The sequence below is a fragment of the Diplotaxodon limnothrissa genome, linkage group LG7 (genome assembly GCF_057381915.1).
Source record: "Diplotaxodon limnothrissa isolate DT_005_m linkage group LG7, D_limnothrissa_male_GT1.1, whole genome shotgun sequence".
NCBI lineage: Eukaryota > Metazoa > Chordata > Actinopteri > Cichliformes > Cichlidae > Diplotaxodon > Diplotaxodon limnothrissa.
In genome coordinates this window covers 37,022,396-37,050,040 of record NC_140602.1, presented here as the reverse complement: position 1 = coordinate 37,050,040, position 27,645 = coordinate 37,022,396, and the positions used below count along the sequence as shown (strand labels likewise).

General features: G+C 39.9%; 2 protein-coding genes across 2 annotated transcripts; both read right to left on the bottom strand.

Moving 5' to 3' along the window:
- Positions 1-204: 204 nt before the first annotated feature.
- Positions 205-15,143, bottom strand: bnip3lb (BCL2 interacting protein 3 like b). Its single transcript, XM_085359655.1, has 6 exons — positions 15,024-15,143; positions 8,082-8,307; positions 5,988-6,057; positions 5,547-5,650; positions 4,829-4,978; positions 205-3,905 (listed from the first exon to the last, which is right to left on the bottom strand). Exons 1-6 carry the CDS (start codon positions 15,076-15,078, stop codon positions 3,857-3,859), a joined length of 654 nt encoding a protein of 217 aa, XP_085215781.1. The 5' UTR covers positions 15,079-15,143; the 3' UTR covers positions 205-3,856.
- A 1,861-nt stretch (positions 15,144-17,004) lies between these two features.
- Positions 17,005-27,029, bottom strand: ppp2r2ab (protein phosphatase 2, regulatory subunit B, alpha b). The gene is made up of 10 exons (XM_085358032.1): positions 26,766-27,029; positions 24,919-24,987; positions 22,250-22,347; positions 21,865-22,030; positions 21,239-21,351; positions 20,712-20,889; positions 19,922-20,086; positions 19,600-19,769; positions 18,750-18,841; positions 17,005-17,710 (listed from the first exon to the last, which is right to left on the bottom strand). The coding sequence occupies exons 1-10, from the start codon at positions 26,770-26,772 to the stop codon at positions 17,431-17,433; spliced, it is 1,338 nt and encodes a 445-aa protein (XP_085214158.1). The 5' UTR covers positions 26,773-27,029; the 3' UTR covers positions 17,005-17,430.
- Positions 27,030-27,645: the final 616 nt, after the last annotated feature.

Genomic DNA, 27,645 nt, shown 5'->3' with positions numbered 1-27,645 from the left:
CTTTGTGCAGCTAAAATATCCAGATGATGTTTCAAAGAAGAAAAATAAAAGAAATAATATCTTCTGATTGGTAAGACTTTTAATAGACAGGTATGCACATTTAAAAACAAGGAGAGACATTCCAAAAGCATTTAAATGTATAATTTACCAAAATGTTAACTGAAATTTGAGTTTGGGGCATTTCATTATCTCTTAAAAGGCAACCTCAGCCACATTTCTTTCTCTGCTCTGAGAATATTAACACTGTAATGGTCAAGAGCTCAAAGGAATTTCCAGAGAAGCTTGATGCCCCAGGTCTTAGTTACGTGTGCTAACTCATCAGGAAAGCACAGTTTTTGGACTGGATTGCAAAGTAATAGCTGTGGACTTTTCATAGTAGCTGTCTATGGAAGTACAGTAAGTCAGAGGAAAATCAAACTCTAGCTAGAATTTATTCTTACAAATAAGACAAGCAAAGTTGAGTCCTCTGAAGTTAAAAATATACACTCACAGCCAATTCATTAGGTAGACCTAATACCAGGTTGGACACCCTTTTGAATTCACAACTACCCTAATTCCTGGCACAGGTTCAACAAGGCAATGAAACATTCCCCATGATGGCATCACACAGTTGCTTTAGATTTGTGAGCTGCACATCAAAGGTGGGAAACTCCCATTCCATCACATCTTAAAGATACTCAATTGGATTGAGATCTGATAGGCTGCGGAGGCCATTTGGGTAAAGTGAGCTCATAGTCATGTTCAACAACTTGAGATTACGTGAGTTTTGTTGCGTTATCCTTCTAAAAGCAGCCATCAAAAGATGGGAAAACTGTGGTCATAAAGGGATGGAAATGGTCGGCAACAATACTCAGGTAAGACGTGACATTTACATGATGCTCACCAAATACCAAGGCTGGTATTATAGCATCACACCATTACACCTGAAACTTCAAGGCAGGTCCACGTTTTCATGTTGTTTACGCTATATTTTGACCCTTCCATCCAAACATCACAGCAGAGATCAAGACTCAAACCAGCCAACATTTTTCCAAACTTCTGGTATAGATTTTTTGTAGTCTATCCACTTCAAGGTTCAATACATTGTGCATTCAGATATGCCCTTCTACCTGCCTTGGTTGTAAAAACTGTTCAATAGCTCAGTAGTTTCGGAGATACTGTGACCAGCCCATCTGGTTTAAGTTACTTAAATCGCCTGTCTTCCGCAGTCTGATCCTCAGTTTATACTTCAGCAGGTCCTGATCATATGTACAGGCTAAATGCAGTAGGTTGCTGCCATGTGACTGGGTGATTAGACTACTTTAAACAGCTTCAAAAGATTAATTTAAATATTGCAAAGCCAACATCAAAACAAAGCAGTTGAAAATTATCTGAATATTCAGTTGAGGTTTGTAAGAACTGCAAGGTGGTTCCTCTTTCCGAAAATAAAATTTAAACTTCAGGTTGTCAACTTTCAAGATAAAGAAAAAGTACAATACAATCATATTGCTTCATTCAGGTAATCTTTAATGACGAAAATGTCCATTATCTTCTCCAATGTAGTGGGGAAAAAAGAGATTAAAGCAAATGTAGCATTACAATAAACACTTTCATACCACGAGTCTTTCAGCTCCTTCCATTTCTATTCACATTAGGCCCTGCCATCAACAATGGAGGTCTTTTGTTTTCACACTTTAAATCATGATCCAGGTCCAACATGACTCCTGTGCGTTCACAATCTTTGTCCAACACCAAGAGAGGAGAAAAAAAACAAAAACATTTCAAAAACAAACTACACAGGAGAGAAGGATTACCACTTTCAAATGCTGCACATACAAACATAGGCAGAAAGAAAAACATTAGTATCTCTGTGGCTGAAACGAGAACATCCACACCCCGCAAGTGGTTCTTAGCCAGTCTTTGAATCAGCTTGTATGCATGATGAGGAGTCAAATTTTACTGTCCCCGTATCCTTTAAGATTTTGTATGTTATTCTTTTGTACCGTAAAATTTCACAATGAAATTCATTTTTGAAAAGGGAACAAGTCCTTGTTAACATTTTGCATTTATGCTTGACTTTGTGTCATAAACGGGAAGAAACGGTCAAGCTAAAGCAAACGTGTTGTGTGGCGACTTACAGGAACTCATTGTGGTGCTATATGCTGATACGCGAACATCAACAGAGTAGACTCGGAGCAAGTGGATAAGGGGAAGAAAACTTAAAAGCACTCAGCTTACTCCTCGATGACTAAAAATAATTACAAAATAAAAAACATTTACTGCAGGTGGAGTGCATATCGACTCCAAATCAACTCTGCAGAAACGCTAACTGACTTCAAGTCATCTGGACCCAGGTTGGCTCAGACAAACTGATCAGCTTCAGAGATAAAGTTTTCCATGCATGCTACAGCCGTCCTAACATTAGAGCCTGTGTTTACACAAACTTTCCTCCAGTCAGTCAGAAGCTGCTGCAGCATCACGAAAGAGAGATAGATTGAGAACCACTGGGTACCTTCTGCCTATCCAAATTGATCCCTTCATCTGCAGCGTCAAGTTAATTCTCCTCGTTTTTTGTTTTGGCAAACCTGTTGGAGTGTCAGGAAGCACGGCTGGCTGTATCATTTTCCTTAATGGCTCTAAAATCTTTGGAAGTAAATTTCCATGTATAAAAGTAACTTGTTTCATGAGATATCCTCTAAACACTCAAAAATGTTCTCAAAGAAAATGTCTAACTTCTTTTTTAATCTCAAATCAAAATCTCACTTTTAGGCCTTTTGGTATCGAACCTTTGAACAATACAACGCGTGCACTAATTTGAAACTATAATCGCGTAAAGTCCAGCCCAGTCTAGAGTTAAAAAAAAAAAAAAAAAAAAAACACCACACATGCAGGAAATGATCAGTTATGCTCCGCAGAAACCAGGAGGCTCACTGAAAGGACAACTTGGACGCTCACAGTTTGGACAGACAGATGAACCTTTCCTGAAACATACACCACTGTTACCCAACCATATTGGTGTATGTAAAATACTGTTCGTGTACACACCGAATGGGACGCGCTGCCTGCCTTTCCATCTACAACCTGTATTCCAGTTCCTGTCACCAAGCAAAATATGCAATCGTATGCACATAACTGCATATTGTCACATAAATCTAACGGCAGACAGAGCCAGACTCCTCCAGTGAATTTCATGAGAGCTTGCGGTATGGGTTGGCCTCTGTGGAAACGCCTTTCATTATTTAAAACTTCTCAGTAAACCACCATCATTACAAAATAAATTATTTAAAAAAAAATAATAATAATCTAAATAAAATGGCTACTCTGAAAAAGGCATGGTCACATTTTTAGTCTGCGTAGCCAAGTCTGAATTTGCTTCCAAGGTAGAGTACTGGGCTACACCTGCAGGTGGCACAATCTCTGGTCAGTTCTATAACAGTCCTCCCTCCTTGTCAGTTAGTCAAAAGGGGACTAAAACAGCATGTGTAGAAGAAGAGTTTGGTTTGATGCTGCAACCCTCCCTGGAAACCCATGCATTATAAACATTCCAACTGATGAGGAAAAGGAAATATGACCTTCATTTCTGAAAAGTTTATGCAAATTAGTGAAAGATATTGGGGAGGTCAAGAGTAGGGGGAGTATCAACAGACAGTAAGAACAGTAGATCAAGAAAAAAAACAAAAACAAAACAAGAGGCAGGAAGGAGGGGAGGCTGAGGAGGAAGAGGATGCACTTTGCCTGAGAACATGTCATATCTCAGGGTTTAGGAGGGGTAATAGGGGCAAGCAGGACAGGAAGGAGAGACAAGCATTCTTCTCACGACAGAAAAACTTCCTCTGACGCTTGCCCACTTCTGAGGCACTTTTCTTCATGTTCATTCTCATAAAGAGCTGGTGGGTGGCATGGTCAGCCTCTTGCCAATGTAGACCCTGAAAAGAAGGTAAATGACGTTAAACACGACTGGGTGTGGTGGTTTAATCAATGAGCTAGGCAAGGTGCCTAAAGCCTGATCTGAGGTAGGGGTACCTCAATTACTCTGTCACCTTTCAATGAATCCATTGAAAGTAAGTGGACATTAAACCAGTGGTTCCAAACTTGGGAGAGCCAGTTTATATGAAACAAGCAGCTGCACACGAGACTGAAAACTACTGGTGTTACATAAGTCAAACTGAATTGAACTCTATGGGGAAGGTAGATGACAGTGCTAGAACTATAGCTTTCAAGGGTCCCATTATAATAACGTTACTTAGTTACTGCTTTAAACAACTTCCCAAAGCAACTCCTGGAGACTGCCAAGCCACAATGACTGCTTAATCTGCAGATTTAATGCTAAATACTGTTTTGCATTGGATACATTTCGCTCTAAAACCAACCCTTTAGTTTGAATGCAAATGCCCAGCAGACATATTCTCCCCCCCCCCCAATATGATTGGTTCGTTAATATCTCCCACTGAATACCACATCATGTTCAGCAAATGATGTCTGAAGTATTAATGCTGTGTAATGATTGTGTCTGACTGGGGAGCCAAGATTATTGTACCATGTGTTATCACATGGAACCCCTGGGAGTGTCACTATGAAGCAGCAGGTGTGCAGCCTTTTAGTCTGCAGCTGTTCTGCCAACATACAAAAGAGTGGTTGCAGCTGATGTTCGTCTGTGGTTATACAGCTCCCCCTGCTGGGGTTATGTACAACAACATGTTTTTTTTTTTTTTAAAGATTTTATCCTTTTTTGACATACATTTAAAAAAATAAATCAATAAATCAGTTGAGCAAATTTCACTAACTACTGTCAGTCTTGCTTTAGACATAACACACGCTGCACAGGTGATCTGTGGTGTTTGATTCTTACCCCAGCCCCAGAGCGAGGATGTGTGATAGCAGCAGCGAGGGGATGAAGACTTTGAGGAACTCGGCAGAGAAAATGCCTCCTTTCTTCATGGCCCCAGTCTTCCTCATACTGAGCGTTACTGAGCGTCGGGGGTGCCGGAAATGAAATTCCCTGTTTAAAAACACACGCATTATAGATGCAGAACAGTTGCTTCATAACCTAATGCCTCTCAATAAAAGGTAAATATAGCTGTAAACATAACTTTCAGTCACATATGAAGCAAGCAAGCTCTTTCTGGGTAAGAGTTTGCACCTTTTCTTTGTTTTATACCTGCACACCTTAAAACACCTCGCGTGTTGGAGAAAAGTAGCAATTTGAAAAACACTGTGATGTGAAGAAAACTAAGTGATTAATCAACTAGTTTTAATCCCACAGCATTTTCGAAGCTGGTACCAATTAAAAGAGATGTGTCATGTATGCATGAGATCTTAGGTTGTATCACAGATGTCGTGCACATTTATCTGAGATACATTACAGAAACCTTTAGGTTTTCAAGGGTTTAAGTAATATATAGTTTTTATTCCAGCATCAGAGCTGACACCTTATAGCAGCTGGCTTCGTATTTGTTCTTTAGAGTGACTTTATTACCATAATGATCATTTCCTTTCTCTGCACAAACAAGCAGCTGAGCATGATCATTTGCACGCAGAAGGCTGATGTTTACAGAGTTCAGACTTACTTGGGGGGAATGTTTTCCGGTCGACTAGACCAGTCTGCAACCCAATCTGCGTCCTTCATCAAGATGTCCATGTCCTTCTCCTTGTCCAAGACATCCTCTTCAGACTAAAGGCATAAAAACATGTAGTTTAGCAATAAAAGCCTGCAGCCTTTAGGACCCTCACAACCTGTCTGTCAGGACAAACGAGACTTGTTTGGAATATTTGAGCATGTGCACGCCATGTTTTCAGATGTCTGACACCAGGAAAACACATAAGTAAAACTATAATGCTGATGACAGGCTGTGCAGACGATACAGAAATACACACTGGGTGTGGCAGCCATCTCCATGGAAACTAAAGGCAGGCAACGGCTTTCATGCCCCTCCAGGGCCAGTGGTTGAAGCTGCCATGGCAACAGACTGATGAAGCATATGATAGGCATACATATGCTTACGTCTTACCTGGCTGTCTCTTCTTTCCGCGTCAAAGATGATCTGACCCTCATCCTGGGGAGAGTGAGGTCGTGGGGGGCTGTGGTTTAAAAAAAAAAATATATATATATATTATAATAATAATAATAATAATAATAATAATAATAATAATAATAATAATAATAATAACAACAACAACAACAACAATAATAATTTGACAATTCCCTCATGTAACTTTAAAGTGAACAAGTGATGTACATGTTTTTGCGTCACCAGTTATCAAAGCAGTACAAAAGCGCATATATGCTGTGGTAATGTGTTCTATATACAGAAAAAATATTACTTTAATATCAGCATTTATTGTACCAGTACCAGCTGGCGGATCCTTATCAAATTGATCTGACACACAGCAATACACAGTCTTTATGCATTAGTTTACATTGCAACACTAGGCTGGACTGGATCGTATGACCCAAGACAACAAAATCCAAAAATGAAGGCTCCCTATATTATTTTAACCTTGGGGTAGAAAAAAGCCCCCAGGTTTGGGTGGTATTGCAATATTAAAGTGTACTTCACACAATCTATAAACAAATACCACTAAAGCCTATTCCACAGCACATCCGCCTTGCCGTACCACAAGCACTATAAATGCATCGTCATCATGGATCTGTGAAATATTAAACAAATGAATCACTTAATATGAATAACAGGATTAAAATGCCAACTTGTAGCTTGTATTTATTGGCTATGAGTTAGAAGTCCTTTAAAGTGCTGCTCTTCCTTCACTCTGACCCCTCTGATGAAATGTGTGCAAAGCATCTCAGAAAGATAAGTAAAGAAAACACTTGCCTAATTGCCTCTGAGCAAAATGACACCAGCCTTGCTCTGAGAGTGTTATGACAAAATATATGTCAAGTGCTTGTGTCCCTGATCATTTCTGAGCGGTTTGCTGATACACTGCTCTCAGCTCAAATATCTGAAATCGTGCTCAGGTGACTTGCTGACAGCGGACTGATAAGGTCCCTTTTATCACAGTTTTGAGCATTACACACAAGCACACGATGTGGCTGTGGGGCAAAGGGTCAGTTTGTTGCTTACATGCCAGATAAATTGTGAAGTCTGCTAAGGAAAGAAGAAGCAAGTCGACTGAGACCCTTTCAACTCTGAATTGAATCTGATTTATTGTGACAGAGAAGCCGCTCCCAACGAGCTTTTAGAAGCAAACTGCCCAGTATTTAACACCTTGTAAGAGTTTTTATGTTGCACAAAGTCTTAATGGAGCCTAAAAGCAATTTTCTCAAGGGTTGTAGGGTTTTCACACCAAAATGCACAGATAAAAGCTGGTTTTGTAAATAAATATATGCCAGGAAAAACAATAGAAGAAAAAAAAAAAAAGTGCAGCATAGTTTCTGGTTTAACACCATCATGCTAGTCAGGTGACAGGTGTGTTTACACTGTGCCCTGAAGATATCACATCTGATAGGCTGTTAGCACAGTGAGCTAACACTTCATCGAGTACTATTCCCTGTCATAGCATGTCACTGGTAAGAATCAGGTGAAAATAAGGTCATCATAGCCAAAACCCAGTATTACTTCAGAGGCATTTGACTTGCTAATACATGCTGCCTGTTAGGTTAGTGTAAAAAGGGCTTCAATTGTGCAATTTAAGATAACTGTTTCCAGTTTTTAACTTCTAAGAATAATACGTAATAAGAACATAAATATGCATAAATTTATTTTAGCAATTCATATGGCTTTAGCAAAAAATAATTTTCTTTTATTTTTTTAAATCTGCATTTCTGAAGCATGTAGCTTTACACTGAGAGAAAAATCACAGGAAAAAGCTGGAGAGGAATCAACTTCCTCATGTGACTAAATCTTCTATAAATACAGGCCTTTATGAACCAGACTTTCTTGACTCTTGATCGTGATTAAACTCCCGTGTCCTAATCTGTGTTTAATGTCAAACAGATCTGGGAATACAGGAAGCTTTGCAACTAAGCTGGTTTTATTCTGAAAGTTTTAATATTTGCACTAAAAATGAAACTTTGTTGTTAAGAATAAACTGAATAGGTTAGAGATATACGGAGGAGCTTGAGCGATGTTTGTTCATAAAAGTACCTGTCACAGGACGAGTTGCTGCGGCTTGATTCATGCTGGGCATCCAAAAGGATCTTTTCCATGTCTCCGTTGTGGATTGAAGAAGAGGATGGGACATGCTCCAAGCCTCCCACTATGGCCTCCTCTTCCTCCACCTGAGGGAGCGGCAGCAGGCCCGAAACAGAGTCAACTGTTGACAATGACTGGGCTTGGTGATTTCTGTTCATCTCCAACTCCACCCAGGACCCTGAGGGAGAAAACACAGAAATATTATTCAGTATTTGTTTCTTTCTGATGTGAGTTAAAGCTTCATTTTAAAACATCTTCACTCAAACAGAGAAGAGTTTTGCTGCTAGGCTAACTGTAATCTCTCATAAAATGTGTTCTTGCAACAAGCAGATAGAAAACTAGCGGCTTCTGAATTTACAAGAACTTTGAGTTTAAATGGCCAAAGTTATAGTTCAAGAAACACCATTTACTTTCCATTTGTTGGTCTTTTACTTATTTGCAAAAAAATAACAGTAAAATATTCTTGGATCTTTTCTTTCTATTAGAATTACAAACAAAAAGATTGTTTATATTGTGATAAGAGAACCATTGTTATCTTAAATCTTCTTGTATAAACATGAGCCAGCTTCTATTTTTAGAAATCCAGTTGACTCTATGGACATGTGTTAAGCTAAAGATTAGATTAAATTTTGCATTGCTTTTCAAAAAGGGAGACGCGTGCACATGCTTCCCTGTGCATGGACTTGAAAACAAGTATTCAGGTTATCAAACAGTTAACCAAATTGTTTTTTAAAAAGTTAACATCCACCACTTTTTATAAAATAATTACAGACTTTAAAACAAACAAACGAACCAGACACAATGACAGGACATGTTTAAAATGTAAATTTCCAACAATGTGCCTTTTTAGCTTGTGAATGAAATAAAACCCAACCCTAAACCTTGATGGGTTGCAGTTAACAGGCCAGATCCTAGAGCTGTGCGGGATAGGTCATTAACTATCCTGATTAAAGTTAAGCATTCTTAGGCTTTGAAACTCACTGCCGTGCCCAGTAATGAGTTTCGAGTTGTTGCTGGTTCTAAGTAAACTTGTTTATACCCGTTACTGGCTTGCACAGAGCTAAAGAGGAACCTCAAGCAGGCTCTCCATGAGGAAACAGCTCAGCAGGTCTGACCACACAATAGAGAGCAGGAGAGAAAAAAAGAGCAGACCACTGTCAAATTTTTTTTGCTCGTAGAGATAAACAACAATGGATAGTTGAAGTTTTGTTCAAATGGGATGGGGGTAGTTCACCTGCTCTCAAGTTACAGTTGCAGGAAAAACCTGGAAGTCTGGTGTGGGCTTGAATTGCATTCAAGCCATAAAAGTATATATCATATATGGGTATACCTAATGCCCCAGAACATTTTTTATCCATTAAAAATTTATGTTTTGTTCTAAACCGTAAACACTATTTGTTACCAACTCACTGTGTGTTGATAGAAGCATACAGCTATCAACTCTCTCCTAATTAGCCTCATATAGAAAAATGAGAGTTGTTAAAAGGAAATCTCATATTAAATACAGTTCTAATAATAATACATTTTATTTATGAGTGCCTTTCAAGTCACCCAAGGACACTTTACAATAGGATAAAACACTTAGTAAAACAATTGCAGAATAAGAACAATAAAATAAAAGCACAAGATAAAATTAACAAACAGTGGATTCACAGTGAATATGCAGATTTGAACAGATGAGTTTTGAGTTGGGATTTAAACTGGGGGAGAGAACCAGTGTTTCTTATTTCTGGGGGCAGAGAGTTCCACAGCCTGGGAGCAGAGCAGCTGAAAGCTCTGCTTCCCATGGTGGTGAGGCGGAAGGAAGGTACAGCAAGCTGGATAGAAGAAGAAGAACGAAGTGAACGGGCAGAACAGGTGGTGGTTAACAGGTCAGAAAGGTAAGGAGGAGCGAGGTTATGAATGGCCTTGAAGGTGAGCAGAAGAAGTTTGAAAATTATCCGGAATTTCACAGGGAGCCAGTGAAGTTCCTGAAGAACAGGGGTGATGTGCTGGTAGGAGGGGGTTCTGGTGATAATGCGAGCAGCAGAGTTCTGAACCAGTTGAAGCTTATGGAGGGATTTTTGGGGGAGACCATGCAAAAGAGAATTGCAGAACGGGTGAGATTATTGATGTGAGATTTATAGGAAAGCGAACTGTCCAGGATGACACCAAGGCTCTTAACCTGAGGAGAAGGGAAAACTGTTTCCCTTCTCCTCCACAGTTTCGATAACCATCGAAACTGTGGAGTTATCGATGGCTTTAATTTTTCATCATCTACATTTTTAAAAAGAGGAAGTGAATCAACTGTAAGCTTTCAAATTTCCCACTCTATAAGCCTGTAGAACCTGTTCAAATCATAATTTATCTCCACAATCATGATAATATGGAAAGCACAGTAACATACGCAAAGAATGGTTTTATAATGACATAACATTTTTTCCCATATGTACTAAGTAAAAGTGTAGAACAAGTAACCATCATCAAAAAGATATTATTATAATAATTTAAATAGAGATGTCTGAACGAGGTCCAGGGCTGTGAGTGACCAAAACTTACAACAAGTGTGACCTGAAATGACCATTTGAGTCCATCAAGTCATCAGGAAAGTGCTTATACGTCAGGTCTGGGAGGCCTTCCCCCATAGACACGGGGAAGTCTTTAAAGCCACTGATTATTATTATTTATTCTTTTTTTTTTTTAAATCTTTGAGTTTTGCATGTCTACATACATTAGTCAGAATTTGACCGATTTATGTCTGTTATGACAACAGAAGTCTCTTTGCCACCCACAGGGTGACAGATTCCTTGAACTACTAGGGAAAGCGGCAAAGTTTTAGCTGGAGCCTTGGAAGACATTACTCTCAGCTGGCATCTGACTGGTTATTCAGATGATAAATTGCACCTGTTGTTATCCTGCCACGACCTGTCACAATATTTGCCTTTTGTTTTATGGCTGGTACAGGGTGTGACAAAGCCACAGCATTCCCTCTGATTAAGGTAAAGCGGCCTTTACTAGGAAATCCAAGCAAAAACATGCAAGACAACAAAGACAGAGCATGTCAACAATCACTTCCTGAGGGGAATTTCCTGGAAAGAGACAAGCTGGGCGCCCAAAACTGGCAGTTGAAGAAGTTAAAAAGTAATGTCATTTTCACAGCCCTGTGGTGAAAGAGCACCTAGTGTACAGTATGTGCTGTGGCTGTGATATATGACGCTGTCCCCATTTGTACGTGATGTCTGACATGAACTGGTAACTAAAGAGTACAGCATGTCAGAGATGAGTTACAAATTTAGAGGGGGGCAGATTACCCAAGTCTAGAATTTTGAGAAGGGGGTGGGGGGAATCTTTACGCAGCTTTAAAACACTTTCTCCTCCTACTCCACCAAAAAAAAAAGGAGGAGAAGTCCTCATAAATATTACCATTACAGTATGTAAACACCATGTGGCATAGAATTTCATAGACAACAGGTCAGTTAAAAGCAAAGGGTGCAGCCCCCCCACACACACACACACACACACACCCCTCCCCCCCTCTTAACAGGCCTCGACTCAGCACTCACACTCATCCTGCAGATTACACGGTGGACTGCAAGCCAAGCTGCTGTTGACAGGCCATTGTCTCCACTCTGTGGACTAAAACCACGTTACCATGGTGCTGATGCATCCGAACATTCTGGCCCAGCCCAGCCATCAGCTGTTGGTGGGGTTCATAGGGGTGAGACATGATGTTAAGGCTAAAGCTTATCCATGGTCGCATGTTGGGACTCAAGACCCCTGGGATTACATAACTATATTTATGACACTGGTGTGAGTGAGAAAACACCTAAAAAGAATCAGATTACAAAGTGCACTGCTGGCCTCTCCCTTGTGATAAGCACAAGGGCTAGCTGTCCTTATAGGTGTGTCACAGGTTTTTCTGTGACAACACAAACAGTACATGCACTAAGATCCACATTTTTTTCTTTTTGATCTTCTAATTTGGGCAGATGATATTCAACAGGCTGTTTCATATATATTAGAGATGGACCGATCCGATATTACGTATCGGTATCGGTCCGATACTGACCTAAATTACTGGATCGGATATCGGAGAAAAATAAAAAATGTAATCCGATCCATTAAATATCACGAAAGCACCTCACAAAACTTGCAACACGCCGTAACTCACCTCAGAACGTTAGCACGTCGGAGCAGTATGCATCACGTGATAGAGCGGCTGTGGCATGCGGGACCTGTCGGTGGTCTGGATAGCATTTGGAGCTTCGCTAGCAACCCGGCATTTCATCTCCGACAAAGTTATCCCCGAGAGAAGTAAAGCAAGTGTGTAAGTCCATCTCTGAATGTTTGTAAAGCATTCCTGCGTTAAGCTTAACGAGCGACTGCCTCTCGCTCTCCGGCTGCTACTTCAATCATGAAACTGCTTAATGATCAGCTGATCGGCTTTTCTGTCACGAGTCCGTCTCTCTTGTTTGTTTTTGGCCCACTTTGCACCAGAAAGAGGAAACCAGCGGCTGAACAACAGCAGAACGTTTAAGCTTGATAAGCTGTTGTTAGAATTTATTTAATCTTACTTTCTACTCGAGGATCTTTTTCTACGTAGCTGACGCTGGCAACTGTGCAGGGGCGGATCTTGCAAAGTTTAGCCAGGGGGGCCGATAGGGCATGAACAGGGAAAAGGGGGCACAAAGACATACTTTTCTTTCTTATTCTCATTTAAAATGTCTAGCTTTTAATAAATAATTATCTGACACCCAAAGTTTTAATTTGATGTAAAATGAATAGAAGTCAATTACTGTATATAGTGACTATTAAGTCTAATATATACCCTAGTAAGCTATAGTACTTTTTACTTTGGGAAGGTACCATCTGTGCAGTCTGCAATTTTGTTGAAGAAAGATGTTGAATCTATTTAATATTTCTTGAAAAATAATTGATTTCTGTGCATTTTTTTTCGCACTGCATCAAATTAAGGTTGATTACGTCGATTAAGCATCATGAGGTGGAGCGTGAGGGGTGGTTCCCTATTTTTTATTTATTTATTTTTGTTGTTGCTGGGAGTTGGAACCCTATTAGTTAGGTTGCTTAATATTTACACTAAGTACTCTTTAAAATACCAGAATAGGGAGGATGGTGTAGGTTTAAGTTTATTAGATTGATCAGTATTGCTGAACTATGAAATATTTTTTTTGTATACAGGTATAACAGAATAGCTTTAGTGTAGTTGTTGTTTTAAACTTGAGTATGAACTTGCAGACTTGCAAAATGCAGCAAGATAATTTAAAAAACAGTTTTGTTGGTTAAAAAACACTATATCGGATTCATATCGGTATCGGCAGATATCCAAATTTATGATATCGGTATCGGACATAAAAAAGTGGTATCGTGCCATCTCTAATATATATATTAAAAATGTCTGCCATGAACTCGGGTGGAATACATTTACCATCCAGTGACCAAAAACTGGCAATTTTCTAGCCTTTTTTAGAAGCAGCTAATCTCCACTGGTTGTTCAAAATGATGTGTGTGTGTGAAAACCAGCTGGAAAGTTTGTTTCCTATCCAGCAGACTTTGGCTTAAAATTAAGCAGCCTCTGTGTTCTTACATGCTGCCTCTTGTATCATACTCCTCACCTCCCCAACCAATTTCTTTCGTCATGTGTATAAGGTCTGTCCCCTTGTCGTTGTGGCCAAAAATGGCATGCCAAGTCATTGCATGCTATTTATGTTGTAAAACTTGAATCACAAAAGCTGTCTAGGCAGAGCCCCTCCTCAAGTAAGTAAGCCGGAGTGTCAGCGTTCTAATCACACCACCTTTAAGGGCATGTTTTAGACAGAGGGATGCTAGCCAAGTTGCGGTCAATACTGGACAATCCTTCACACCCTTGTAGCTGTTAGGCACAAGATGGAGAGCCATAGAGGCAAGTTCAGCAAAAGACTCATTCAAACACAGGAAATCAAACTTTATAAATGCTCCTGATGAAACCTAGGTGTTTTTCCACTTATAATATCACATCTATACTGTACATAACATTAGTTTAACTTTGGGACATTTAATTTTAATTTAACATTAGTTTTACTTAATTTTTTTGGGTATTTTTTGGAATTTTTTTTTATATATTTAGAGATTTTCCATATTTGTATAAATGAACATCTGTAACAAAACAATTCGCCCTTGGGATTAATAAAGTATTCTGATTTCAATGCAAACAATGGTCTTAAGTAAAATATTTATTTCATATCTTTCTATAAATACCAATGGACTTAGTTAATAAACTACGAAACTAAAGTTTAGAAAAAAAAAACAAAGTGCAAATGTTTAAACAGACATTTGGCAGAATAAATTAAAGCAGATGAAAACCAGAGGGGAAAAAAAGGAAAGAATATTAAGTTTTAATTCCGCTTATCAACAAAAACTTATGTCGACGGGAAAAAAGTTACATGAACGACAGAAGTAACCTCAAAAATCCAAGCAAACGAAAATCTTAAAGACAGTACTTAAGTCTTCTAAATTTATTTTTGCTACTTTCCACGACACGAACGATTCAGGTTAAATTACCAAAATGCATTTCCCCATTTTTGCCACTTTGAACTTTTTCGATCTAGCCTTGTTGACAAAGCTTAAACCCCACGTCTACGTTCTACCTACCAATCGCTGATTGGCTTAGGATCCTGTCAATCGCGCGTACAACTAAAACACCATTGGCCCAAACAGTGTCAATAAACACACGGAACATACCGTTCTGTAAACCGTCCCCTTGTAGGCAGCTTCGCCGTGAAAAAAAATACATAAGCATACAAAATTACTGGTTAGCCCTGCAATAAACCTACTATAAAAACATCCAGAAATTATTTTAGAAAGAATATAGACCGGGTAGCTGTCACAGTTGAGCAGTTTGGTTAGGATTTAGCTTACCGTTTAGCCCCGAGTCTCCGTTGTTGTCTGTAGAAGTAGTGTTAGCGTCGGACATCGTCGTGCCTGGCGAGCAGGATGGGTTGCATAAAAGGCTCGAGTCAGTGCAAAAGGCGCAGTGTTTTAGCTGCACACATTCAGAGTTGTAATAAGAGAATAGACCCGAGTCGTGTGCTTCTTTTTTTCCTTTTGTTTTTTTTTTTCTTTAAGATGGGGGTTGAGGGGGACAGCAGCTAGCTAAGCTACAGCACAGCTGTCGCTTGTTTTCGAGCGTTAGCTGGTCTGGAAGCAGCCAGTCTCCCCGCGAGCCCGCTCACGCCTTCGCTCCCTCCCTCTCTCCGGGAAGCTGGGTGATGACATCACAGCCTCCCGTTGATAAGCGAGAAGAGAGGGCGAGTCGACATAACGAGGCGGAAAAAAACAAAACAAAAGCTCAGGATATTACGTGCATCAATAATTGGAAAACAGAAGATCCGAAGTATTTTTTTTTTTAAAATTCTCTCTCTTTTTTTTTAAGCATCGGGATTTGTTGCTCACGGGCTCTGCGTTTGCCATGCAGGACGGGACGTGTATGCCCCCACGTACACACGCGGTCAAGCCACGAGCCAGATGAATGTTTATTACCGGCTTTCAGCAAGTGGACACCCTTTCAGCTGATTTCAATAAACTTTCAGCGGCTGAATTTTATCACGTTCATCAAGTATTCCCTTAATCGCAACTGCACGTACGTCTTGCACGGTGAATGATGGGGCAACAGCTTTAAAAAGAAAAAAAAAGTCCCCTTACCAACTGAAGGAGTTTAATGAGGTCAACAACAATGCTCTGTGATAATCCAGCTGTAACGCTTAGCATAACATCAGTTGAGCAGTGATGAGATCCCACCAACAACCAAGCATTCACAAGGATGCAAAAAGTAGTTCCTTTATTTCCCCCCCCACTGTCATTGATTAAAATTGTAGTTATACATTACTAGAGGCATCAATATACTCTTAAGTGTCCACTTTTTAAATAGGGTGTGGAGACATCCAAGTGCTGCAGATCTTCTGTGAGGCTCATTGCACCATCACAGTTACAGTATCAGTTACGTCTGCAGTAGTTTAAACACTGTAATGCCTCAAATCTTTTCTTTAAAAAAAAAAAAAAAAAAAAAAAATTGCAGTCTCACATCACAGACATCCAAATACTTGAGTTGGTGCAGCAACAAAGTCCAGTGTCAAATTAGATGTTCTTCCCTGTTGTGAAGTGCAGCTTGAGCTGAATGTTGTGGTACAGGATTGGGGGGGTAAAAAGCCATCCCCCCCTCAAAAAAAAAAAAAAAAAAAAAAAGTCACGTTTCGAGGTTAGGCTTCATCTCACAAAATAGGACGGAACAAACCTGTTGACTCTTTAACCTTTTTAATATAAATATGACCATCATAATTATCTTTGAATAGGCCTTCTCTGATACCTGACTATTATTGAAGACAAGAGAAAACAAAAAAAGAAAAAAAAAGAAAAAAAAAAAAAACAGGAGGAAGAGGAGCCGATGCACAAAAATATCACGATACACTCACACACACCCAAGGGGGAGAAAAACAAGAAAAAAAAAAAAAAAAAAAAAAAACCAAAGGAGGAGCTCTTACTGAGTTTGGGCCTGTTTGGCCAACCAGAGCTTGAGGCACAGTGACAAACAGCAAGCAGAACAAAAATCTCACTGGACCAAATCTGAGCGGACAACAAAAAACAAAACAAAAAAAACAACCCCCAGAAAGCAGCAAAAAAAAGAAAAAAAGAAAAAGAAAAAACCACTGTACTTCTCAAAATCCTGGATGTGTCCAAGATGAGCAGCAAGTTGTGATGAATGTATGGTTTAATGAAAAAAAGGAAATGTGAAGACACTCAAAAACAGACAGCAGAACTGATGAATTTGTGAAAAAAAAAAAAAAAAGTGTACACAAAACAAAGGTCAAACTTTTCTTAGAAAAGTAAACACTACAATGGCACAGGATAATAATGGGACAAACTAGGTGTTTTTCATTTTCTACCATTTTAGGGGACGGGGGTATTTATAAAAATAAGTGTGTCTGTATTCAGAAATTTAAGGAAATTAAACTTGTTTCACCCACATTAGAAAAGTAAAGGGCAGGCGGGTTGGCAAAAGAAAAAAAAAAAAGATGATGAAGAGAAAGAAATTGGCACAACATCACTTAACAACAAGGCAGGCATCACTCTGCCACAGACAGACTGATGATGGGCAAAAGCAAGTCCTCCTCTGTCCACATCTAGTGGCAAAGTCTGGTCACTCAGTAGGGCCGGACAGGGATGCTGGTTGTTGGCATTACCACCACAGATGGCCCTGGATGAGGCTGTGAGGCTGCGGGTGGTTACAAATGACATCACCCGCGCCAGATGTGACAAGCTCACCCTGCAATTAGTTCACTTTATCCTGGAATATGTAGAGGTTGTTGGTCGTTGCCACCGCAATGATGTTGTCCTGGGGATGCCAGGCAGTGTGCAGGATCTTCTTATTGAAGTCCAAACTATCCACGCTGATTTCATCCTTTTTGCGTTTGCCGCCTGTGCACACCTTGCGGGGCTTCAGGACCTGCATGGGCTTGCTGTTTTCACGGGACGCCTCCAATGTCACGTCCCGTCTGTGGCCGCGATCGAACATCCTGAAGAAGTTGTTATATGAGCCGGTCATCACCACACTGCCCAGAGTAGGTGGGGAGACGTGGGAAAAGTGAGAGTCATCAAATCAAGTTATCCAAAAACAATGTCCATTAGAAAATAAAGTTTAAACTTTGTGCACCACTAGTTTACAAGTGATGGGCAATTAGAGGACAACTCTAAAACTGCTTACACATCAGAAGTGATTCCCAGGTACGTGGTTGCCAGAAATCATAAGAAAGTTAAGGATAACTTCAACCAGGCTTATGGGTGAAATGACCACTGGCTATACAAAGTGGGCAGAACCTGGCAAGTCACTGAATCGTCTACCAATGGATAAAGACTACTTCTGACTGACACATGACGTGGTAATAAATATGTTATAGGGTTACATAGGCAACCGGAGGCTGAAAAGTCAATCAGCTTTAAAGCAACAAACAAATCCCATCCATTGTGTATATATTTAATATATTTTTACAGAAAACATCAGTGATGGTGTTACAAAAACCGCACCTTAGTGTTCAAGGGTTAATAATCATTTTATCACTTGTTCTTTGAAAGCTTTTTATTTTTATGTACCATTGCGTTGGTTTATTTTATTTATATCCAATGATTATAGCATATTATTTTTCCTACCTTTTATCATTTTTATCTTTTTACTGCATTTTATCTAGCTGTACTTTCCATTCATGTTTCTTCATTCAAATATATTAAATTATGCAATCTCTATGCACTTAAGTCATTTTTATTACATTTCTTTGATTTTTTTTTTTTAATTTATCTTTAATTGCTTATCATTGCATATTATTAGTTTTACTATATATTTGTTCTGTCTTATCAGCTTTGGCAGATATCTGTGAAGCACTTTGAACCTGAATGAAAGGTGCTACACAAACAGGGTTTGATGGATCGAGGCCAAATGTGCAGTGCACCAACCAAAAAGAAAGAGTGGGGGGAAAAAAACTTGCAGGGTGTAATCTTTAAAATCATGACAGCAATAAACAAAGTGCTACCTGAAAGATTATGTAATTTCCTAGTGTTATTATTGCATTTACCCCCTGTGTGTCTCAAACCTTTTACCTGTCATTGCCATTCCAGCAGCATTCAAACTTGTCAAAGATGCAGTCATTCTCATATAGCGAGCACAGCTTGCTTCTCAGGTACTCATGGACCTGTAATGATTTTTGTGGGTTGGGGGGGGGGGCAGAAACATGATGATAAGAAATTTTTAAATGAGACTTCCAAAAGACAAACCTCCAATATTCAAAATCTCCTGCACCCCCATAAAGTAGCAGAAGGTGCTTGAATCTGTGAAAAAGAACATCTAAAATGCCTGTCATTATCTGTAACCCTATCTTTCAGGGTTGGGTTCCCCCTAGTGGCCACTATATTACATTACCAGGAATGACTGGGCAAAAAAAAAAGAAAAAAGAATGGCCACTGTCCAACTGTGACATGAATTACCACTGCATATAATAAAATAAAAACTAAAAGTACATTAAAATCAAATGAGTAAATATGAAAACCAGAGTTTAACAGGCTGTGGACACTATCAGACAATATTAGGTGTCAATCCTCCTTCCTCTTTCCATGCATCACCTCTCAATCACATTTCCTAAAATATGCCTATAGCCTTTTCTAGCTGAGAGACATAGCAAACAGTAAGCGCCCACCTGAGATTATTACACTCCAGTAATGAAAAAAATCTATATGCTATTATTTCCTATGCAAAATAATGACAATAAATGATCTGTAATCATTTTGATAGTAAAATATTAGCAGCAAAATCACAAAGTTATTAACAAATTAATCGCCACAATTTGAAGATTCTGTGGCAACCAGGGCATCAGTGTATGAACCTACTGCCAGTCGTTTCATAACTGTGTAGTAAACCTGACACCACACACTAGTTTCTATTTGTCATTCTCACCTGATATGTCTCCACAGGCCTGGTTTCCATATTCAGGTCCCAAATCTTTACAGACAAGTAGTCTCTAGTCATCATGTAGCGTCCGTTGTGGCTAAATTTAACATCTGAGATTGATGATATGATCTCAGAGAAAAAGGAGCGATTACTTGGATCTTCTGGTTCCTCAAACACTGGATGACAGAAAGATGAAAAAAGTCAAACTGCAGTGTTCACCAAAAGGTCTACTGTGACATGAAAGTGCTTTGCATAACAAATCCAGTACTTAATCTGCCTGTCAGGGTAGAAGAAGGGACATATAAAAGTATGATGAGTAGGTACTCACACTTTGAGTGCTTGTCACATAGAGCTGAAACCCTCATGTCACACAGTCGGATGGTTCCTTTGCTGCTGCTGTAAACGAAGGTGTTACATTGATGAGGGTGGAACTCTGCTGCTGTGATCACCTCTGTAAGTTCCTCCATGTTAGCCGGTTTAATGTCAACAATATCTGAGGAGCATGCGGGTAAGGAGGGATAACGTCTTTCATACTCTGACACCTACCAAAAGAAGCTGAAGTGACTTTCAAACTGGGCGATTACAGTTGGTTTACTACCACAAGAGTTAATGGGCCATTTCAGGGCAACCTGTACCTTGCATGTGTGCATGCTGGAACTGCAGGAACTATCCCTCTGGGACCTCTGCAGAGCCATTGCAGGACAGTGTGACCCAATGTAGGTCCTGAAATGTTTTTTTCATGGAACTACAAGATTTCTTGGTTTGTCTTTTCCGTTTTCCCATTGCACTGAAGACCCACAAAGGACAGTCATATTAGCCACTGGACATGGCTACAGCTATGTTTTTCCATGCAAGACTTTAGAAAACAATGGACCAGGTTACATCTCAGTCCCCATCTTTTCTGTTCTGTGTCAGAGGTGAGAGCACACACGCAAACCAGCCACAGTAGAGTGAGTGAGGCAGAACCTTTCTGCCGGTTTGTGCTGAGGTGTAGGAATAATGATGCTTTTATGTTCACTGTTCACCCCCAGTTGGACAAAAACGTCAAGCTGATGACAGACAGGTTAATGCACAAGTCAGGTGCACAGACAAACATGCCCGCATGCATCTAAGGATACTGAAGCTGCGGTCAGTGATCTCGAGGTGCCAGAGGTTGATGCGGAGGTCGTCTGCAGACAGGTAGGTCTCGTTGTCGCTGTTGACTGAGACAGAGTTGATATGGTAGGTGTGAGCGTTGGCAAACACCCTCCGTGGACTGGCTTCCACCATGAGGTCCATGGGTTTTAAAACTGGTACCTGTGATGAGAAAAGGCAGTGAGAGTTAGCTGGCTCAAAGCTCTTCACAGATTTGAAACAACATCAAGCTATTAGCTAGATGAAAATAAGAAGCACCATCATATCTTTATACAGGAACACAGAACACAGTCTTAGCTTTGCAATAACAGGTTACACAAGGTTCTAAAAAGACAGCCCGGATTAGTAATAACAGTCATTTTTACCATCAGCAACAGCAAAGGATGACAAACCAGTAGCCCTTCCCAACTTCTGACACACCCAGGTTTTAAAAGTTTTGCTTCCAAAGAACTACTGGTTTGTCTGACTAACCACACCCTTGAACCAGCCAGTGGTTGATTTGAGAACTGACCCGCAAAGATGTGATAGTGTTAGGGTCCTTGTAGCGCCCATCCTCCTCTTTGAGATTGTAGCCCTCTGGCCTCTTGTCTCGTTCACTGATTTTCCACAATTTAATCGTTTTATCTGTGGAAAAAAAAAAAGACATTTTAAATGACATTACCAACTGTCGGGCACACTAAATGGAAATGTTATTTTCTTATAGATTTATGAGATTTTTAAAGCAATTCAGGTCTTCATGTAGTCAATATACAGCAGACTTTCTTAAACTGTTTGTACTCTGAAAAAGTTGCCTTTTCACCTGGTGCTATAAATAATGAACTTTTTGCTCAGAGCCGTCTATAAAATGCAAGTGTATGGTGTCTACATACATGCGATGGTGGTTTCACAAGAGTCAGGTAGCAATTTTATGATAGACAAAGTACTACTCTTAACTAACAAGCAGATTCATTAATTTCACCATCTTGTGGAGGAAATTATAATATTATGTTTTAATATCTAGTTCTCTTCACATCTGAGTCAAGTGTGACGGGGTCTATGAGTCACTCATTTCTCTTTAATGCCTGTATTCAAAATTAAACTCACTGCAGACTGTTGTTAAATATCTGATCATCAGCTTAATTAAAGAGAGAATTTTACCATTAGTTGACAACAGGAACTGAGCAGCATTCTTCTGAGGAAGCCAGCGAATCTTGTTGATTTTCTCTTCTATTTCCAAACTCTTCAAGTAGTCAAACTCTGGCTCGTGGCTCTGAAAAGTGCTGTAAACATTGTACTCGCTCCGGAACTGAGGCTGATTTTTGTTCTGTTGAGAACCAGAGATGAGTAAATTTGTTTAAAGGGTTTTTTGTATGAAAACAGACAAAACCATCTTTTAAATAAAGCCCACTATTGTTTGTTTACAGACATGCTTCCAAAAACTAGAATAATTGTTCTGACTTTGTGTCACCAAGTTCAGAGGATGACCTTTTCTAAAATGTGTGGGAATCAAACTAGGCAGAAGTTAACCACGACGCAGCTGTACCTCGATTTCCTGTTGGAAGATGACTACGCGTCCACCCTTGTCTCCTGTGGCCAGCAGCTCCCCTGTGTGGTTAAATTCAACTGTAGATATAATGTCCGCTGCAAAAAAATAAAATAAAAAGGACATAAGATTACATGTGCAATTTTAACATTTTGAAAGTGGCGTACCAAGACAGATGTGCCCCTCTACTACTCAGAAAGTACACCAGGAAACCACTTAGTTATTCTCAACTAACCCTGGATTTATCTTTGTGAGAATCAGAGAGGAGACAGGCAAGTGGCCCTGAAGATGCAGGAGGATGTCACAGCACGTCGGGCAGAATGAAAACGATTGCTTACTCTGACAGAATTACACTTTCCCCCCCAGCAGCAGTATGCTGCTTTATACACTGAAGCTCACTCACACATAGACAGTTGTTTAACCCTTTGTTGCCCACTGGAGCAGAAAGACAATGCTCCAAGAAATTGCAGCGAGTGGTCATTGTTAACGACACAGTCCCTGAGGCCTAGAGTAAGGATTAATATATCCAAGCAAATCATTCTGACAGACTGTATTTGGTTAATTTTTAAAGTAAAGACATCAAAAATACAAATGCCAAATCCTAAAATAAGGTTAGAATGTGGCTTGAAATGACCTGAAAAGCTTGGGCATGCTGCTACTTGTAAAGCAGTGAAATAACTATATCAGTACTATGGTATTCTCTGTATGTTTTTTGTTGCAAAACTCCAGGCATGGTCATGTACCTGGCATCTAGAGAATGGCAACATGCTTCACGTGGAACTCTGTAGCAGTCTGACAGCTCCCAATCCTTTCACATGTTCTGTCAGTAAAGACAGTACATTTCTCACTTCACTGCATACAGTGTGGATATATATTGACTTTCATTATCCATCATTTTCATATCTGTGATAGCCATGTCACGTTACAGGTTATTTCCACAATAAGCTTATTATTTAGTTGTTTCCTCCACCATTGCCTGCAAAACAAGCTCAGACTGACCTCCCACCTCAAAACAGAATATTTCCATCCACATGCCTAACATCTGACTAAGTGCTCTTTTAATCAAATCCTGCTCCTTTTTTCCTTCGAACGTGCCTTTAGAGTTTGTGCTAGAAAACTCTTCTTGTATTTCTATATGATGGCCCATAGTTCATATCACCAGTGCTGTACAGTCCACCCATCTCTCAGCTAAACCTTCCTGCAACTCCTGCCTGTGCAATAATATTTCCATTTGGAAAAGGAAACATGCAGTCATGTTGCTCTTCCATCTTGTTTTGACTTCCACATTTGCCCATAATTTCCTCCTTCAAATAATTTTTTTTTTTTTAAAAGCTGTAAATATGAGCTGAAGTGTTTTCATATCTTTTTATGGCCTTCCCCTACTTTGCTGACATCAATGACTTGTTTATAGGAGTCCATTGCTGTTGAGTCTTACCACAGTTTAAAGACTGCAACAATCCACGAACTCTTTAGATACAAAAGTTACCCACAAGCTCAACAATATGTAACACTACAGCGCTCTCGCAAAATACTGGGGGCAATAAAGAAAGACGGACTTAAATATATATTTTTAAATGCTCACTCACTTACCAGTTAATTAAATACAAATATTGATGCTCACCTTCCATATAACTACATCACCAAAATTATTTAACAAAAATTAAGATTATAATATGATATAATTAACCAAAAATCCCATCTAACAGAGGTGCAAACCACTCTACAGCATCTGATAGTGGTTCACAGCTATTGATTTATCCTTTCAGCCTCTGAGCTTTTGTCCATCAGCCATCTGGAGGTCCCGTTTTCCAATTTTCCTGAAAAGTACGATACTCCCACAATGAGCAACCAAGAACAGAGTGCATGGAACAGCACAAGTGGCCCTGCATTATCAGCAGGTAATTATCCAAACGCCTGACTCAGCTCCTTTTTTTTTTTTTAAGCATTCCTCTTGAAAATGCTAAAACCTCCAAATCTAGTGGCTGATCCATGTACAGAAGGTACAGAAGGACCCAGTAGCGAGTTTCCAGCAGCAACCTAAATGTCTGCATTGCCTTTTTCAAAAAGAGCTTTCCAGTGACTCACCAATGGAAAGCCTTTAATGTAAAGCAGGAGCAGCATCAAGTGTTTGGGTTGCATCTCTTCAGTGGAAACTAGAAGGGCACTTAAAAAGCACAGTCCTTTACCATGGCAAACAGTCCGATCAGACTTTATAATCACTACATCACACATGTCTGAGCAGGAAAGGAGCAACATTAGATCAGTTCAATGTAACGGTTTCTGAAACAGCTGGTGTACTCTGCACCCCCCACCCCCATGTGGGGCCCCTTTGGGGAGGTTTCTTACAGAAATATCATTGCACATCCCTAGATTGATTGGTTAAAGGAGGAAAGTTTGTCAGCTCCTGGTGGTCTCCTAAAAGCCTGGGGCCACAGCTGCTTGGAATGTCTGTTCACAAGCTTCTAGTATGACTGAATTATGAAAAGAAAAACCGGGATTTGCATCAGCACCAATATTTTGTCGATTCTGCCTCAGACTCACTCTCTGGTAGATTTTGCATAATGCTGCCAACAGGAAACAGAAAAAAATGTCTGAATTTTCACCAAGGCATACCCCACTATGGCTAAATTGTGCAATATCCATTAGTCTGAATTAATCAAATCACTTACCCTCAGCTACGTCATCATCGATTGCTCCTTTCACCTGAGAGAAGCACCACTGCATGTCACCTCCAGGACCTACAGAAATACAATTATAAATATTTAGTTCTGGGTGGTGGCAGGTTTATTACATAACATTTCACATTCTGGACAATGTAAACAAGTTCCTAAGAAAACTTATCATTTGAGTGTCCCCTGCTGCCTGTGACAGCAAGGGATAATTGATAAGATGTTAGAAATTAAAAGAGACAGGGTTCTTGCAAAATGCGTGTGGTTACAGATGTGCACATATCCTCTCACAACTTCTGCAATTCTAGCCTCAAAGAAAACAGACAAAAATGTAATTTTTTCTCCAAACTAACATTAACATAAAGATATTACTGTTGGGTCACAGGCACATTAAGCAACAAGTAGAAACCGGCGATTTTTAAATAAATATAAACATGCTAGATCTAAGCCATGATTAGTTGGTAGTGGTTTCTCACTTTGAGATACAGAGTCTGGTTCAAATCTCACAAATACCAACTAAACTGCAAATGGTCTGGATGTGAAAGTAATTACACATTCTTTATTTTAGGCCTGGTCAATTGAGGAGGCAGATGGTCTCCTAATGCCGTCTCTTATTTTTAAAATCTATATCAACAAGACAAAACTTGCTGTCTGATTCAATAATAACTTCTAATCACTTGCCTCAACAGGTTCTCCATCAGCATAGCTCATTGCACAACAAAAATGTTTGGCATATTTTCCACAGATGATCGTTTCTCTTATTGGTTAAGTGGAAACTGGTCCGATTTGTCTTTAACAACATTGAAACACACGCGCTTTGAAGAAAAATGAAGGACATCTATGAGTCACCACGGATTCATCACACACACACACACACACACACACACACACACACACACACACACATTCTGGACTGAATCATAAAAGTACTGATCTGGACAAAATGTAATAGCTTCACAGTGTCTGCACTTTCTGCAAGACAAAGATCCCAGAAAAGAAAAAGGCGTTCAAAATGAACTCAAAAATCTGTTTTAGAAGCAGGATAACATGCAGTGTCATTAATTTCTCCACCCTAATGAATCAAATGCATGTACCAAATATGTCACTAGATATTTCCTTTACAAGTATCAGTCCCGTCTGGCTACGGGGGGAGCTAAAGGCCAACACGATTTCAAACAACTACTGAGCTGATGAATGAACTGAAAATCAACACTGCGCTAAATAAACCCATTTCTGCCAGAGTCATGGTTTAGATCATAGTGCTTTTATTTCTTTCGCTTTGAGGTTGTTTTTTTTTTTTTTCTTCGTTTTTCCGCTCGAGCATGCGCGTGTTAAAAAAAACAAGCCTGATGACTTTTAACTCATTTTACGCAAAAACTGTTCAGTCTGCAGCAGGGCCTGGAGGGCTAGCCTGCATGTGGGTAATGTCAAAGTTTGAGCGAAGCCAATTACGGCATGCTAGGCAAAATTTGCCCTTCTGGGCATTTGTTTAATCTTCTCGAAATAAAAAAAAAAATCAACCTTAGACTAAAAATCTGAGCACTGAGGTTTTGGGGATAGCTAGCATATACGGCGTGCACAGTTAGCTTACGAAAATGGTCCCGGGCCGGTAAACAGCCAGCTAGCTAGCTAGCTAGCATTAGCCGGTAAGGGCAGGCCAGATGGAGGATGACACTTGAGTTAGCTGGCTAGCTAACGCTAGCACTAGCTAGCTACCGTTAGCTAAACCGATACTCGACTGCGAAATCTCGCAGTTACCGCAGCTAAGAGCTCCTAGGAGCGGGGTCTCGCTGTAAAGACTCAAGCCCGTCCATATTATTTTATGTGTAACGGTTAAAGTCAATTACCTGCCATAACGAGACAGACAGTGGAGCTTGCCTCAGTCAGTCACGATCCTGCTTCCCACTCCCACGCGCTGATTCGTGGGATCTGAACTTTTTTTTCTTCCGCTCGGTATCCGCTGTTTGTGTGCGCAGATCGAAATGTCTGCGAGGCTTTAAATTAACCGTAAAGCTGGATGTTTTATAACTCTCCTTATTTTATTTCCCGCTACGCTCCCTGACGTTTCTGTGTGTCAATCAACCTCCTCTGCCTCTCTTGCCGCCGGCTACTTCGCATCCCACAAGTCATTTCTTCCCCACCCCGCACCACAGTCTCTTCCGCACGTGAACTAAAAGGTCTTTATAATGCGCGCGCACACAGCAAAGTAGATGCACGGGCACGCGCGTACTCACATCTGGATGAAGAGGGTATAAACGTATTCTGCATTAATACTGCAACTCGATACAAACCTTAAGGAAGTATTAATAGTTCTTGTAGTTCCTTGTACTCCGTTACAAGGATGACCAAATCTGAATCAAATCAGCATGCAGGTTGAATCTTATGAAAATAATAATAATAAATCACTTCCCAATACGATTACTCTGAATGTGTGTTGCCACAACTTGTGTCAATATATATGTACATTTCCTGAAAATATGACTTACAGTCTCAGTGAGGGAATCACAGTTTAGACATAAGACCTGAGCAAGAATGAAAGGGGAGGTAGAGAAAGGAAAGAAAGATGGTAGCAAGAGCTGTCCATGTGTGATGTTTGCAAAAAGGTATGAGGCAGATTTTAAAGATGCTAAGATTTTTACTGGAAGTTATTGGAATGGACAGGATTAGAAATGAGTGGTTCAGAGGGAATGCAGGTTTGGAGATGAGGTTAGCGAGATATGGTTGAGA

Excerpts from the sequence above, each read along its gene's own strand:
- bnip3lb (XM_085359655.1), bottom strand. The coding sequence starts at position 15,078 with ATGTCCGACGCTAACACTACTTCTACAGACAACAACGGAGACTCGGGG. Across the intron at positions 6,058-8,081 it reads AGCAACTCGTCCTGTGACAG|CCCCCCACGACCTCACTCTC; the intron begins GTACTTTTATGA and ends TTTAAACCACAG. Across the intron at positions 4,979-5,546 it reads CCGGAAAACATTCCCCCCAA|GGAATTTCATTTCCGGCACC; the intron begins GTAAGTCTGAAC and ends GTTTTTAAACAG.
- ppp2r2ab (XM_085358032.1), bottom strand. Across the intron at positions 22,348-24,918 it reads CGATGATGACGTAGCTGAGG|CGGACATTATATCTACAGTT; the intron begins GTAAGTGATTTG and ends ATTTTTTTGCAG. Across the intron at positions 19,770-19,921 it reads ATGTGACAAGCACTCAAAGT|TGTTTGAGGAACCAGAAGAT; the intron begins GTGAGTACCTAC and ends TCTGTCATCCAG.